This window comes from Scardinius erythrophthalmus, assembly GCF_964197995.2.
Source record: "Scardinius erythrophthalmus genome assembly, chromosome: 24".
NCBI lineage: Eukaryota > Metazoa > Chordata > Actinopteri > Cypriniformes > Leuciscidae > Scardinius > Scardinius erythrophthalmus.
Window position 1 is genome coordinate 27741275 of NC_138244.1, and position 16345 is coordinate 27757619.

The following is a 16345-nucleotide window of genomic DNA, read 5'->3' on the forward strand; positions in this document are numbered from 1 at the left end:
GTAGAGGGTGATTCATCTGGGCCATCTGACCAATCAGAGCAGAGTAGACCAATCACAACAGACTGGGTCATCTGACCAATCAGAGTAGAGTAAACCAATCACAACAGACTGGGCCATCTGACCAATCAGAGTAGAGTAGACCAATCACAACAGACTGGGCCATCTGGCCAATCAGAGTAGAGTAGGCCAGTCACAACAGACTGGGTCATCTGACCAATCAGAGCAGAGTAGACCAGTCACAACAGACTGGGTCATTTGACCAATCAGAGCAGAGTAGACCAATCACAACAGACTGGGTCATCTGACCAATCAGAGTAGAGTAGACCAATCACAACAGACTGGGTCATCTGACCAATCAGAGTAGAGTAGACCAATCACAACAGACTGGGTCATCTGACCAATCAGAGGAGAGCAGAGCAGACCAATTACAACAGACTGGGCCATCTGACCAATCAGAGCAGAGTAGACCAATCACAACAGACTGAGCCATCTGACCAATCAGAGCAGAGTAGACCAATCACAACAGACTGGGTCATCTGACCAATCAGAGCAGAGCAGAGCAGACCAATTACAACAGACTGGGCCATCTGACCAATCAGAGCAGAGTAGACCAATCACAACAGACTGAGCCATCTGACCAATCAGAGCAGAGCAGACCAATCACAACAGACTGGGCCATCTGACCAATCAGAGCAGAGTAGACCAATCACAACAGACTGGGCCATCTGACCAATCAGAGCAGAGTAGACCAATCACAACAGACTGGGCCATCTGACCAATCAGAGCAGAGTAGACCAATCACAACAGACTGGGCCATCTGACCAATCAGAGCAGAATAGACCAATCACAACTAGGGGTGTCCATGGTTAACCGGTTAACCGATTAACCGTTAAAAATTGCGTAACCGAGTGAAACATTTTGCTCGGTTAATTTAGTTGTAATACATTTTTGCACCACCAGAGACCGCTAGACCAGTTTTCTAACATGAAGCAAAAGAAAGAAAGAAAGCGCGCGTCCGAGAGTGAAGGCTGTGCGCGAGCCAGAAACAAACATAGTATCCGCGCTACTGATCGCAGCACAATAATATCTGTCTGCAGAGCCACAGCTTTACCCCAGCAGTTACCCGCGCATGCGTTTACCGTTACATTAACCCATACATTTTGTATTATGCATTTCCTAAACATGTACTTGCTAATCAAACACTTTATATGAACAAACTACTAATCAATAAAACACAATCGGTCTTCCGACCTTTTACTATTGTGTTGATATGCGCGAGGGAGAGAGAGCAATACAGCGCTCGTGTTGTTTGAGGGCGGTGAGAGTGCGCGCGCGCGCGGCCTGGGATCTCTCACTGCTTGTTCTTATGCGCCCTGTCCACTGATCTAAATAATTAGTTGTTATGACGACTTATTTGTTCCCTCGTTTTAATAAATCGTGGACACGTTGAACTAATTCCCTCCCTCATTTTGATTAAACGAATTACAACGTGGCCAAAAAACAGACTTTGATATTATTAATTAGTGAATGCTAAAGACCTATTTTTTGTGAATTGGTGAATATTCAGGTGAATTATTTCGTGGCCACGAATTAATAATTATTAAACTGTTTTTCTCACTAGTGAAAATAGCTCTTCAGTGAAGGCCGACTATTCTCGTACATCTTTTTATTCCTTTTTTTTTTCGTGTGTGTGTGAATTGGTGAATATTCAGGTGAATTGTTTCGTGGCCACGAATTAATATTACCTCAGCACGTTTTACAAGACCCTTCTCGATCGCAGCGGTAACGAGCACTTTGATCACTTAAAAAACAAAATATTTCAGCGCTAGATCGCCTAAAAAAAAACGAACGAAATGAATGCTCTGCTAGTTAACTGGAGATGTGTTTTTTTATTTGTATTGGTAACGTTATTCATCCCGCGAGATGTTTCAAAAGTGGTGGGGACAATATCGACCTTAGAAAATAGTTGTGCTGGGGACATTCCCACCCGCAAATTACGCCTATCTCGGGGTTGCGGCGCGCACACTGTGGTTAACCGAGTATTAACCGCTAAGGGCCTCGGTTAACGGTTAATGAAAAACTTGAAAACGTGCAGCCCTAATCACAACAGACTGGGCCATCTGACCAATCAGAGCAGAGTAGACCAATCACAACAGACTGGGTCTTCTGACCAATCAGAGCAGAGTAGACCAATCACAACAGACTGGACTAACTGACCAATCAGAGCAGAGCAGAGCAGACCAATTACAACAGACTGGGCCATCTGACCAATCAGAGCAGAGTAGACCAATCACAACAGACTGGGTCATCTGACCAATCAGAGCAGAGTTGACCAATCACAACAGACTGGGTCATCTGACCAATCAGAGCAGAGTAGACCAATCACAACAGACTGGGTCATCTGACCAATCAGAGTAGAGTAGACCAATCACAACAGACTGGGTCATCTGACCAATCAGAGCAGAGCAGAGCAGACCAATTACAAAAGAATTTGTTTGTCAGAATTTCTCATTTACAGTCATTTTTAAATGAAAATATAAAAAAAAAAAAAAACTTTTCGGGATTTATGATGTTGATGAGCAATAAAACACATTATCTCAGTCTGTAAAAAGGGTCCATTGTAGAAAATTCCAAAACAAAGTTAGAAGCCTTTAAAATAGCTTATACTACTACCGGGTAGTTGAACACTTGAATCTGATTGGCTGACGGACATTATAAGGTGTGCAGGTATTTTCAGGGAAACGCACGGATAAAGTAGTTCCAGCAGATCTTGACCGCATTACAGCTCTATATCACTTCGCAACATGATTTCAGTTATTTCAAAGGTCTTTACAGCCGACAACAGCAAAAGAACCAAAACACACAATGACACGGACCAAGAAAATAAATAGAGTAAACAAAAATGACAGATTATTTCCATGTTTTGCCACATAATTGCCTTTTATTACGTACGGAAAGCAAATACTCTCTCTCTCCCGCTCAAACGCACACACATTCAGTGCGGACACACACTCAGCGCTGCTCTGACGATTTTATCAGTAAAATACTTTTGCAACTTAAAAGCTACATGACGTTTCTCATCAGCGAGGAAATGAAGGCGATAAACTTACAGTTTCAATATTAGTGGAATTATAGTTGTCTCCTTCCCAAGGAGAGGTCTTTGTTTTCTAGGCTTACAGTATGTTTTGTCAGTTCTTACATGATTCATCAATCATAACATTAAAAAAAAAGTATAATCATATCAATTTGAATTAATTATTAATTATTAATATAGCATCTTAATTTATCTGCTTCCTTCTGATATACAACCTTTCAGGGGGGAAAAACAGCTAAAGACAATTGAGAGGGACATCTCATAATAACAAACAAAACAAAGCATTTATTGTTAAAAACAAAAATCATCCATTACTGATATGAAGATATCTAGTTATATATTATATAGTTAGCCTGTATATTATTTCATTGTTAGCCTATCAATAAAGTGTTACTGCAATAGGAGTAGATCATGTGATGTACCATAGACAGCTTGACTGACACACACCAGTATGCAAACTTTTCTAAAATAATTAGTATATAACTAGTTTTGGTGAGAATATTTGCATGTTTCTGTTGCATATCTGAGTCGCTTTTTTGCATTTCTCTCGGATTGAACACCTTGAGTCAGGAATTTGTCCACAAGCAATCAATACACAGCGAAATTAAACATCATAGGCGATCAAGAACACTTCACAGCAGACTGAGTGAAGCACTACAGACCCTGATGAGAACAAAGGGATGATAAGTGCATGGAAATATGTTCCCCGTGCCCACCTGAACACACTGAGGGTGAAGAACAAAGAGAAAGAGAAGGAATGAGTGAGCGGGGGGTTTACGGACGGCTACAAAAGAAAAGAGGGTAGGAAAAAAGTGGCGAAAGCAGCTGTGATTGAATTAAGCTCCAATGGCAGTAACTGTTAGTGTGTGTGTGTGTGTGCCGGCAGACATCTCGACGGAAACAGAAACAGGGAGGCGTGTTGTGGTCTCACCAGCTGCCTTCTGCCATTCACACCTGAGCACCTCTCCATTCTGATGAGAATTAATCTACTCCACCTCCTCCGGGACACACACACACACACACACACACACACACACACACATCCTGGGAGCCGCTAATGAAGAAATACAACCTTGGCCAGGGAGAGAGAGAGGATATTCATCCATTCATTCACGCACTCACTCGGGTATGATCGGGTCACATGAGCGCGAGGAGTGTGTGAAAGTGTTCACTGGAACGCAGATGAGGTCGTCAGAGGTCATTCGGCTAAAGACATTAAGCTATTTAGCTATTTTTCATACGCAGGATTAGGGATCTGAACAATGGTTTAGGTCAAACCTTACTTCTAAAACACCTCTCTGTGGTATAAACAAACCCCGAGAGCTTATATTTGCTCTCAGCCAAACAAATGTGCATTAAATGTTACGTGTCTGTTTACTTTGAAGCGTCAAAGCGTTGCTTTTAAGTACAGAGTCTCAAACCTTTCATTGGCAACTATCCTGAGCTGTGAAGTGAGAAGACAGACAGGGAAAAATATAAGTCCGTGAAGTCCGTGAAAACTGGACGGTTCAAAGCGCCAGGGAGAAAGCCCTCTCAATCCCCACACGAACTTTGGGTCACTGGGCCAAATAAATGCTTTGGGTCCCAAACTAATAGGTTAATCTCTCCCTCTTATTAAAGGCTGACAGCTTCCATTATGATCTGACCAGCCCAGATGTGTTCGAGAGGCGGAGGCACAAACCCGGACTGGCACTTCAGCCAACAAGCCAAGACACACGAGGGAAACGTAATGCATTCACACGCACATAGCAACACTAGCTGTACACAAATATGAGCGAACACAGACCTTAAGAGCTCTGCTCTTTCAACAAAACTAATCACAAAAAAGCAAAGCAAAATTAAACACAAAAAGCAAACAAAACAAAACAAAAACAAAATACAAGAAAACATATCGAAATAAAAACACAAAAAGTAAAACAAAACAAAACAAAACAGAACAAAGCAATACAACACAAAAGAAAAAAAAAACACAAAAGCAAATAAAAAAATAAAAAAACATCAAAATAAAACACAAAAAGCAAAACAGGACAAAATAGAACAGAACAAAAAACAGAACCCAAAGTAATATAAACAAAGGTAAAACAAACTAAACAAAACACAAAAGCAAAGCAATATAAAACACAAAAAGCAGAACAAGACAGAAAAAGCAAAACAAAAGTACAACATAAAATACAAAAACAAAATGAGATACAAAAAGTAAAACAAAACAGAACAAATAAAAAACAGATGCTAAAGCAATACAAGGTTTGCTTTTGTTAAACCTAAAGCAAAGGTAAAGCAAAACACAAAAAGCAAATAAAACAAGACAAATCAGAACGAAATATGACAGAACCCAAAGTGAAGCGAAACAACACAAAGGCAAAACAAAACACGGAAAGCAAAAAAAAATAAAAATAGACAAAACAAAGCAAACCCGAAGAACACACTGTGAGCCGCAGCAGTGCCGGCTCTGTGCAGAGGGCGGTTCATAATGACAAACACAAAACAGTGACTGTGGAAGTTCAACATGAGCTATTCTGCCCAAACACCTGCGTGTGCGGTTTCAAGTCTGCATGAATATTGCATTGTTAGCTTAGCAACACGCTTAGCTTCCTATCTAGGCTGTAGGCAGGGCATCTAACTCGGGTTTAGGGCCCAAAACACACATCTTTCACTTGTGGAAACACTCCTCAGAGGTCCTGTAATCAGGAGCCACAGTCACTCGGGAGGGGGGGGTTGGCTCGAGCTCGGGGACGGGGTGGTGTGTGTGTGTGTGTGTGTGTTGGGGGGGGGGGGGGTCACCTCCAGGACTCTGGCTGCTGACCAAGCTCTGCTGCTGTCGTGCCCCGGGGCCGGCCGGGGGCCAGATGAGTCCTGCAGGCCCTCGAGGGCCCGGGACACCCCCACACACACACACTCACACACACTCACTGTGGACTGATGGAGCGCTGAAGGTCGAGGCTCTACCGCAGGAACACTGAGGAACTCCACAGAAGAACAAGCGAAGCAAGACCCAGGACTGGGAAACAGCCCAACTCACAACACAGTCATTTCAGACAACGATACTCCTGATTTAAACAACGTTACTATTACTATTATTATTATTATTTCAATATAATCAATACTTCACATTTCTTTTCCTGAGAAATACAGTATAAGGAACTACATCCGAACGGACACAGTTCTCACAGAGCACAGAAAATATTCTAGACACGTCTATATTAAATCATAATTATGCCTCATTAGCCTAATTACTGATCACTGCAGCTCACCATCACAAAACTAATGAATGTTTACAGATTAAAAAAACACTGTATTGATATGATAATAGAAGGCATACGAGACACACTCAACCTATTAAATGTTTTGTCTTGACATCTATCTATCTATCTATCCATCCATCCATCCATCCATCCATCCATCCATCTATTTAATTATCAGCAACAAAAAAATAAAACAATATTAAAATATATTATTTATAAATGAATTAAGCCAACTTTTAATAATAATTATACACTAACATATAATGGGTGTACATATAAAAAATAAATAATGATGTATATTATAATAAACAAAATATTATTTTTTTATAAACAAAATAAACAAAATAAATGAAATTTATATTTTTCTAATAACAACATAAAAATCAGCAAAAAAAAAAAAAAAAAAAAAAAAAAAAAAAAATATATATATATATATATATTATTTATTAATAAAAGAATTAAAATATGTATTTATTTCTGTATGTATTTTTAGCAGACATGTATAGACGGTCTTGAACAGTCATGTTGGCAGTTCTCAGCAGCGCAGCGGAGCTTCCCGAAAGCGGGGAGCGGTCATTGATTTCACCAGGAGGCTGTGGAGGACTTCCCAATCCCTGAGATTGATGGAACTATAGCTAAGGTGCGGATACTTGTGTATTGACCAGCGAGAGGGACGGGGCTCAGGATGAAAGAGGGGAGACCTTTGGCCCTTCTCTGATGTGATAGTTCGTTAATGGAGCCGGTGGGGGGGGGGGGGGGTTCGGTCTCAGGACAGAGCAATCGGAAAGCTTTTCATGATGACCTAGCCAGCGTCTCATTCCGGAAGCAGTTCATCCCTGCATTATAATTCTGCTGTATATCTTGTGTTACTTACAGTTTCCTGGCTTTGAAGATCTCGGCGAACTCTCGGACACTCCTCAAGGAAGCCAAATCCAGCGTCATGGCTTCAACACGAGCTTTGCTCTGGAAAAAAAGAGAGAAACCAGCAGATATTACACCAGCTCCATCCATCACTATCACACTGCTAACAGACTGAAAGCCATAGCCCACACATCCCGCTCTAACTCACTGAACCCTCCATCTCACAGACACCATGAAAAACAACTCCATCTCTCTTTGCCTAAATCAGGGCCGCATTTCCAATAGGGAATGTTGCACATTCTGTGGCAGGAGAGCATCTCAATATCCTCTTTATGGCATTTTTATGACCCTGTATCCGATCTTTCCTCCCGGCATCCTGTGCTTACACTAAGTAAACGGTGAGGCAGTGGCTCCCTTCTTTCATAATGTCCATAATGGCATATAGAACAGGCTCAAAGAGATAAATAATGTATGAGCAAAGCCAAACACACAATAATGGTCTCTCTCAGTGCTGGCTTTTAGGTGCACCTTTGATCATAGCCGAAGACGATCGATATGAAGGAAGACACATAAATCACTCCACAAAGGAAGGATCAGAGTCTGGCTGGTCAGAGGTCAGCTGAAGTTTTCTCCAGGTGAAGTCAGTGGGAAACTCTCAGGGTTTAGTGTACAGGCGCACCGACAGCAATAAATAAATCAGATAAATTCTTAATCTTGAATATAAATTCAATTTGCGAAAGACCCGCCCCCCTTAGTTACTGTTGCTATGTCCGACAAGCCACGCGGCTCTCACACACACCATGTTCTCACACTGACAACACACTGAGACAGGACAGACCAGGTTACTTTTGATATGAAACAAAGTCATTTTTTAAAGAAATTTAAACAATAAATAGCGTTTTGTGTCTCTTTAATGTGTCTGACAGATCGCTCAGTTAAAGCCGCTCGTGAAACGATCATCTCTTCCTTCTAGTTCATTTATAGCATCAAATAAACATGAATGAACATGAGGAGGAATGTTTTAACCGCGGAAAGACTCTGTTTTTCAAGTTCAAATCCTCCAACTTTAATCTACTAACTCTCCTGACCGCTTTGTCGGACAAAAAATGGCGGATTCGGCGGATGGCGGATTATGATTGGTCAGATCACCTGTCAATCAAACTCCCTGCAAAGGGTCAGTTGTATAGCCAGCCTGTAAGCACTAATTGATCTAGTTTTAATTTGTTTTCATTTACCAAATACATTAGATTTATTTAAACTTGAAAAAAAATAAGAATAAGGATTAGGATTAAGTATGTTTGCTTATATGAAGATTTGTACTAATTTGAATCTTCAAATTTTCAAAATTTGCACAAATTATTTAAATTATGGAAAATGGTAAATTACATAACAGTTACCTAACTAACAACAACAACTATAAATATTATTATTTTACTTAAAAAAAAAAAGATTTATATATAATATAATAGAAAATAGAAAATATATATAATATATAGATATACAGCTTTGGTGACCAGAAGATAAATCTTTCAAAAACACAAAAAATTAATGAAATTGAAAACTATAATAATTATTATTATTATTTTACTTTTTTTAAATAGAGTATTCTGTATGCAATATATATGTATATATATACTTTTGTGAGCAGAAGATTTTTTTTTTTTCAAAAACAAAAAAATGACTGAAATTGATTTAAACTAAAATCAATATTTAATGTGAAAATATTGAAAGCATGTAATAACCAAGTAAGATAATGCAAAGTCAAATATTAGTATATAACAACTAAATAATCAGAACTAGAGATAAGAGCACTTATTAGTAAGCTAGTACAGCAATATGCTGAGAAAGGAGATTTTAGGTCTGTTTCGTTGACTGTTCTCAGTGTTTCCTTCTCGCCGCAAACAGCTGTGTGCTAACTTAGCAGGTTCCGCTAGTCCTGTACGGCATCTCTGATGAGGGATTTTTTGATGAATGACTGTATAAACTCTGCTAATATTACAGTGGGGTTAGGAGACATGGGGCAATTTAATTATGCCATGTACAGCACACCACCAGGTTAACAGGAAAACCACCCCATCAGCATTTCTCCTATCAACAGCACGTCCACCAACCACTTACAATTGCTAATCAGCCGCTGTGCAATTAGTGCCGTAGACGATTCTAGATGGCTACTGTCCTATAAAGACTTCAGAGCAATCATGTCTAGTCTTGTCATACGCCCTCGATGGCAAACTGCAAGATATACAATAACTGTTCAACATCACTTTTCATCAGATTATTACTGTCCAATGGGGCTTGACTAATGCCCAGAGATGTTTGTTTCAGCGTTATCGCCAACAAAAATTAGGTCACTTGGTTATTAAAGCCCATCAATATATAATATTAAAAAGGAAGTTGTGTTGACCCAACAAAATGCCCACAACAAAATTATTGGCTTCCATCTAATGACTCCAAAGTTCAATATGCAGCAATATGCAGATTTACAAGCATAAGCAAGCACTCACACATTTATATATAAATGCATTAAAATTAAAAATGACCCTTAAAAGTTTAAAAAATAAAGCAAGTCATGACTGGGATTTCTATGAAGTACATTTTCAAGTCTGCATCATATATGTCACTACTACCAGTCAAAAGTTTGGAACATTAACTTTTTTTTTTTTTATGTTTTGAAAGAAGTATGTATATGTAATACAACTGCAAGCACATTTGGTCCCCCTTATGGAAAAGCAAAAACTACACCCAGAAACACACACACCGTTTTATTCGTACAGACAGGCTTATTTGTCAGTAGTGCAAAGCTACTCCATCTAACAGGTCTTATTTATCTAAATCAGGTTTCGCCTGTGGGCCTGCAGTCCTTGGCTGGGGTGCTGTGATTATGCGATAAGACTGAGACATAGACAGCATAAGTCTACTCTGAAACTGCCACAGGGCAAACACGAACAACAGAAACCGATGTCAGAGCAAATGGATAATTATTTCAGAAGGATCTCAGAGTCCGTCTGGAGATTATAGTCTCAATTCAATGTGATTTATCTCAGTGTTCCCTAATGGCAGGTTGTGACCCAAAACTTGGCTGTTCAGATGGGTCGCAAAAACTATGATATGTTAAATAGAGGTTCACTTGCGGTTAGGATAAACATGGTATTTTATGACTGATAGGTGGCAAACAGTGGCATGTGCACACCTGAGGGCTGCTTTCTAGTGTACACAACAGATGATCAATGACGAGCGTCCGGTTAGACTGATTGCTGCGTGAATGATGTGCAGCAGTTGCCTGAGTTATTGCGTGTCAGGCTCCGCTAGCCGTGTTTGGCAGGTGTATGGCATGTGAAAACTGGAAAACAGGAAATAACAGCTGCTGGGAAACACAAGAGGACAGATGTGAAGACTGATGACTAAATGATTTGGACAGATATCAAACCAGAACAGGTAGGTTTGATGTGTGGTACTGTTGGTTAACAGACTGTACAAGTCTGACACAAGCCAGACTTTTGTTATCAGCAAAGTCTGGTCCACTTCATAAGCCTATTCTCCCAGGAAACGGCTCTTTTTGAAAGAAAGAGGTGTCTGACATGTAAAAGGATAAATGGAAGTTAGCTATTTTATTTATTTATTTTAGGGGTGGGTAAATATGATTTGGAATCTGAAATCAAGTGCTTAAATGTTCCATTATAATTGAGCTACAGCGGGCAGTGATGTGGTCAAGACCTGAGTAGATTGAGTATGAGCCAAGACCAAGACAAGAGGAGGGTCGGGTCCGAATCAAGATTGAGACGAAGATCGAGCTCGATTCAAGACCGAGACTAGAAGAGGATTGAGTCTGATTCAAGACCGAGAACAGAAGAGGATTGAGTCTGAATCAAGACTGAGACAAGAAGAGGGTTGAATCCAAATCAAGAGATAACAGAAGAGGTTGGAGTCCGAATCAAGAGAGAACAGAAGAGGGTCGAGTCCGAATCAAGACAGAGACAAGAGGAGGGTCGAGTCTGAATCAAGACAGAAAAAAACAGGGTCGAGTATGAATCAAGAGATAACAGAAGAGGTTGGAGTCCGAATCAAGAGAGAACAGAAGAGGGTCGAGTCCGAATCAAGACAGAGACAAGAGGAGGGTCGAGTCTGAATCAAGACAGAAAAAAACAGGGTCGAGTATGAATCAAGAGAGAACAGAAGAGGGTCGAGTCCGAATCAAGAGAGAACAGAAGAGGGTCGAGTCCGAATCAAGAGAGAATAGAAGCGGGTCGAGTCCGAATCAAGAGAGAATAGAAGCGGGTCGAGTCCGAATCAAGAGAGAATAGAAGCGGGTCGAGTCCGAATCAAGAGAGAATAGAAGCGGGTCGAGTCTAAATCAAGAGAGAATAGAAGCGGGTCGAGTCCGAATCAAGAGAGAATAAAAGCGGGTCGAGTCTGAATCAAGAGAGAATAGAAGCGGGTCGAGTCCGAATCAAGAGAGAACAGAAGAGGGTCGAGTCCGAATCAAGAGAGAACAGAAGAGGGTCGAGTCCGAATCAAGACAGAGACAAGAAGAGGGTCGAGTCTGAATCAAGACAGAAAAAAACAGGGTCGAGTATGAATCAAGAGAGAACAGAAGAGGGTGGAGTCCGAATCAAGACCGAGAAAAGAAGAGGGTCTAATCCGAATCAAGAGAGAACAGAAGAGGGTGGAGTCCGAATCAAGACAGAGACAAGAAGAGGGTCTAATCCGAATCAAGAGAGAATAGAAGCGGGTCGAGTCCGAATCAAAGGAGGGAACAGAAGAGGGTCGAGTCCGAATCAAGACAGAGACAAGAAGAGGGTCGAGTCTGAATCAAGACAGAAAAAAACAGGGTCGAGTATGAATCAAGAGAGAATAGAAGCGGGTCGAGTCCGAATCAAGAGAGAACAGAAGAGGGTCGAGTCCGAATCAAGACAGAGACAAGAAGAGGGTCGAGTCTGAATCAAGACAGAAAAAAACAGGGTTGAGTATGAATCAAGAGAGAACAGAAGAGGGTCGAGTCCGAATCAAGACAGAGACAAGAAGAGGGTCTAATCCGAATCAAGAGAGAATAGAAGCGGGTCGAGTCCGAATCAAGACAGAGACAAGAAGAGGGTCTAATCCGAATCAAGAGAGAATAAAAGCGGGTCGAGTCTGAATCAAGAGAGAATAGAAGCGGGTCGAGTCCGAATCAAGAGAGAACAGAAGAGGGTCGAGTCCGAATCAAGAGAGAACAGAAGAGGGTCGAGTCCGAATCAAGACAGAGACAAGAAGAGGGTCGAGTCTGAATCAAGACAGAAAAAAACAGGGTCGAGTATGAATCAAGAGAGAACAGAAGAGGGTGGAGTCCGAATCAAGACCGAGAAAAGAAGAGGGTCTAATCCGAATCAAGAGAGAACAGAAGAGGGTGGAGTCCGAATCAAGACAGAGACAAGAAGAGGGTCTAATCCGAATCAAGAGAGAATAGAAGCGGGTCGAGTCCGAATCAAAGGAGGGAACAGAAGAGGGTCGAGTCCGAATCAAGACAGAGACAAGAAGAGGGTCGAGTCTGAATCAAGACAGAAAAAAACAGGGTCGAGTATGAATCAAGAGAGAATAGAAGCGGGTCGAGTCCGAATCAAGAGAGAACAGAAGAGGGTAGAGTCCGAATCAAGACAGAGACAAGAAGAGGGTCGAGTCTGAATCAAGACAGAAAAAAACAGGGTCGAGTATGAATCAAGAGAGAATAGAAGCGGGTCGAGTCCGAATCAAGAGAGAACAGAAGAGGGTCGAGTCCGAATCAAGACAGAGACAAGAAGAGGGTCGAGTCTGAATCAAGACAGAAAAAAACAGGGTTGAGTATGAATCAAGAGAGAACAGAAGAGGGTCGAGTCCGAATCAAGACAGAGACAAGAAGAGGGTCTAATCCGAATCAAGAGAGAATAGAAGCGGGTCGAGTCCGAATCAAGAGAGAACAGAAGAGGGTCGAGTCCGAATCAAGACAGAGACAAGAAGAGGGTCGAGTCCGAATCAAGACAGAAAAAAACAGGGTCGAGTATGAATCAAGAGAGAACAGAAGAGAGTCGAGTCCGAATCAAGAGAGAATAGAAGAGGGTCTAATCCGAATCAAGAGAGAACAGAAGAGGGTCGAGTCCGAATCAAGACAGAGAACAGAATAGAGTCGAGTCAGAATCAAGAGAGAAAAAAGAAGAGGATTGAGTCCGAATCAAGAGAGAACAGAAGAGGGTCGAGTCCGAATCAAGAGAGAACAGAAGAGAGTCGAGTCCTAATCAAGAGAGAACAGAAGAGGGTCTAATCCGAATCAAGAGAGAACAGAAGAGGGTCGAGTCCGAATCAAGACAGAGAACAGAAGAGAGTCGAGTCAGAATCAAGAGAGAAAAAAGAAGAGGATTGAGTCCGAATCAAGACAAAGAACAGAAGAGGGTTGAGTCCGAATCAAGACCGAGAACAGAACAGGGTCGACTCGAATCAAGACCGAGAAAAGAAGAGGGTCTAAACGATTCCTTTGGGGTGAATGAAGACTGGTTTACATGATGGCACAGTCTGCACAGACTAAAAAATATTTTCAGTGTTTGTGCCTTTGAGACCAAGTCCAAATGCTTCCGAGTCCATGACAAGACCAAGACCATTACAATACACTCTTGGACTCAAACTCATGGCCAGTCTCTAGTACTACTCACAACACTGACAGCAGGTTTTTGTGTAGTCAAGTAACAGCTTTCATCTGTCTTTCAAAGCACAGTTACCTTTGTACAGCGAAGTTCCACCGACGAAATCATCTCAAAAGAGCCAACAAGATCTTAAATTTCAGGTGATGGCATTTGAGGCTAAAACTTTCCCCACACGACTTTCACATCGCATTCAAGCTTGTCGAATTTTTGACCCACAAATTCACCAGGTTTACCAAAACAAAGCTGCTTGGTTTGGAAGTGACCTCTGAGTAACGCTTCACTATTGACAATAAATCTGCTTTGCCCATGAAATTTTTCATCCACTTGCATTATATGGACTCAAAAAGATGGATTATTTTTCCATTTATTAATATTATCTGTTCCATAGAATAAAGTCATATACATATAGGCATGAGGGTTAGTAGATGATGAGAGAACGTTAATTATTGGGTGGAGTATCCCTTTAATTGTGGTAAGGAAAACGGAATCCGTTTGGGAGGCCTCTGGATACACAGGACCATGATCCAGCACTTCCCTCAACTCACTTTCTCTTTCACTCACAGACAAAAAAAAAAAAAAATTACAGGCCACCGTTATCCATTAGCAGATGTATCCGAAGATACTTACAGTACACTAATTGCAGCTACAGTCCCCTGGGAGCAACCTGGGGTTAAGTGCCCTGCTAAAGGGCACAACAAGGGTTCTTACTAATTGTCCAGTTAGTAATTGTCCAGGTGGTCACCCCCACCCGATAGCGAGTCTGCAACATTTGCATAACCAGCCAAGAGTCTTAACCAACACACTGCAATACTGTATTGTCCACTCTCTGCACAGTCTGTGCAGAGCACAAGCAATCAACAGTAACGTCGCCCAGAGCCACACCCTGTCATGGAAAAATTACCCCACATCCCCAAACACCATTCATCAATGTGGAAATGTGCTTGACGGGGACCTTGTCAAACCGCACAGCCCACAGTCACTTCCACTACAGCGCAGCTTAATCAAGCTGTTAGTAAGGTCTCCGTAACTCGACGTGTACTAGGAATAATACACCGATAATGCTGTAAAGTCAACATGAAGTCAAATATGACCCTATTTACTTTCATATTGCACCTTTCTGGACTTAATGTGCTGGATGTATTTGGTGTTTCTTATTCAAAAAGTCTTTGTAGACATTCATTATATTAAAATAACTTGATCCAACCCTAACTTTTCCTTTCTGACTTAAGTCATCAAGCCCTCTTATTTTTCAAATGGAATAACTAAGTGACTCTACAAAAGTAGTAATTATTTTTAATTAATGTATGACAAACTGAACTTTTTGTCTTGAGTTATGTTGCACTTTTATTGCTATGCTGCAAATTTTTCAAGTTTTAGTGTGTATATTTGTGGGTACAATTGTGTATTTGTATTTATTTATATATTTATGAGTTGCTGATCTTTTATTTACTTGAGATGGTTTTAACCGGACCTCAGTATTAATTTTGTTCCAGATCTTGTACCATGTTTTTGGAATGACAATAAAATCCTTGAAATCCTTGAAAATAAAAATACACACCATACGCAAAGCTAGCAAAAAAAAAAAAAATTCTGCTCACATAAACACGCAAATTGTATGAATTATCAGTGATATAGGTCAATTATTTTTGCAATTATGTTTGGTGATGCAAATGGCATACAACTTATCCAGTAAAAAGTTTTTAAGTTACATCCGTCCTTCTGTTTCAGGTTTTGTGACAGAAAACATTCTCCAGCTGCCACTCCATCATTCATCATGTCTGATATCAGTTTCAGAGCATTGTTGTTTCTTCTCTGGGATTTAGGGGACCTACATGTCATAAAAAGAACAGATGAAGATGAAGACGAGTTAGCAAAGCCAGAGTGCATCATCAAATGACACTTTTTTTGTATCGCTAAACCATTTTCTTCAGGTAGATGAATATTTCCCCAGCACACTTTGCTTGGAGCATCACAAAATTGAGGTACTGATACAAGGAAATGGTTCAAATTTAGCTGACTCCCCACTTTAGGGAGGAAAAAGCCTTGAGCTGCATCAAATTGTTGTATATACGTAGTTTATAGGCTATAAAGCATTACTAAGCTGTAAAAAAAAAACAAGCAGGATATAATGTGGACACTGAGAAAGCAGGAAGTGGGGGAATTCTGGGATGCTTCGGTGACTGACGACACCTGCTCCATGTTTAGCTACAGACCCTGTTTAGAAGGAGATAAATTGGTTTGGCGGGAGCCGACAGAAGCCGAAGCGTTGCTCTGAAATGATTTGATAAATGTATGATGGAGATGCAACAAACAGGTTTATTTTTTAAAGTGCCAGCACAAGCGCTCTGGAGGGTTATTCCTCAGCCGGTGTTGCCCCACTGGAGCGCACACAGATTTATCACACACTGGATGAGAAGAAAGCCGGAGAGACCGGGAAGGACTAAATTTGAGGCAGCATTGGGGGTCCCCGGAGTGAACGGTCATAGAGACAAATATGTTTT

At 40.9% G+C, this 16345-nt stretch overlaps 1 protein-coding gene across 3 annotated transcripts in view; it reads right to left on the reverse strand.

Annotated features, from left to right (window-relative positions):
• The window catches only part of wwox (WW domain containing oxidoreductase), a 272642-nt gene that overhangs the window by 180876 nt on the left and 75421 nt on the right, over positions 1 to 16345 (reverse strand). For all 3 annotated transcript variants that reach the window (XM_081356428.1, XM_081356430.1, XM_081356429.1), the window contains exon 6: positions 7211 to 7299. In XM_081356428.1, coding sequence (XP_081212554.1) covers positions 7211 to 7299 — 89 coding nt within the window. The remainder of the gene's footprint in view (positions 1 to 7210; positions 7300 to 16345) is intronic.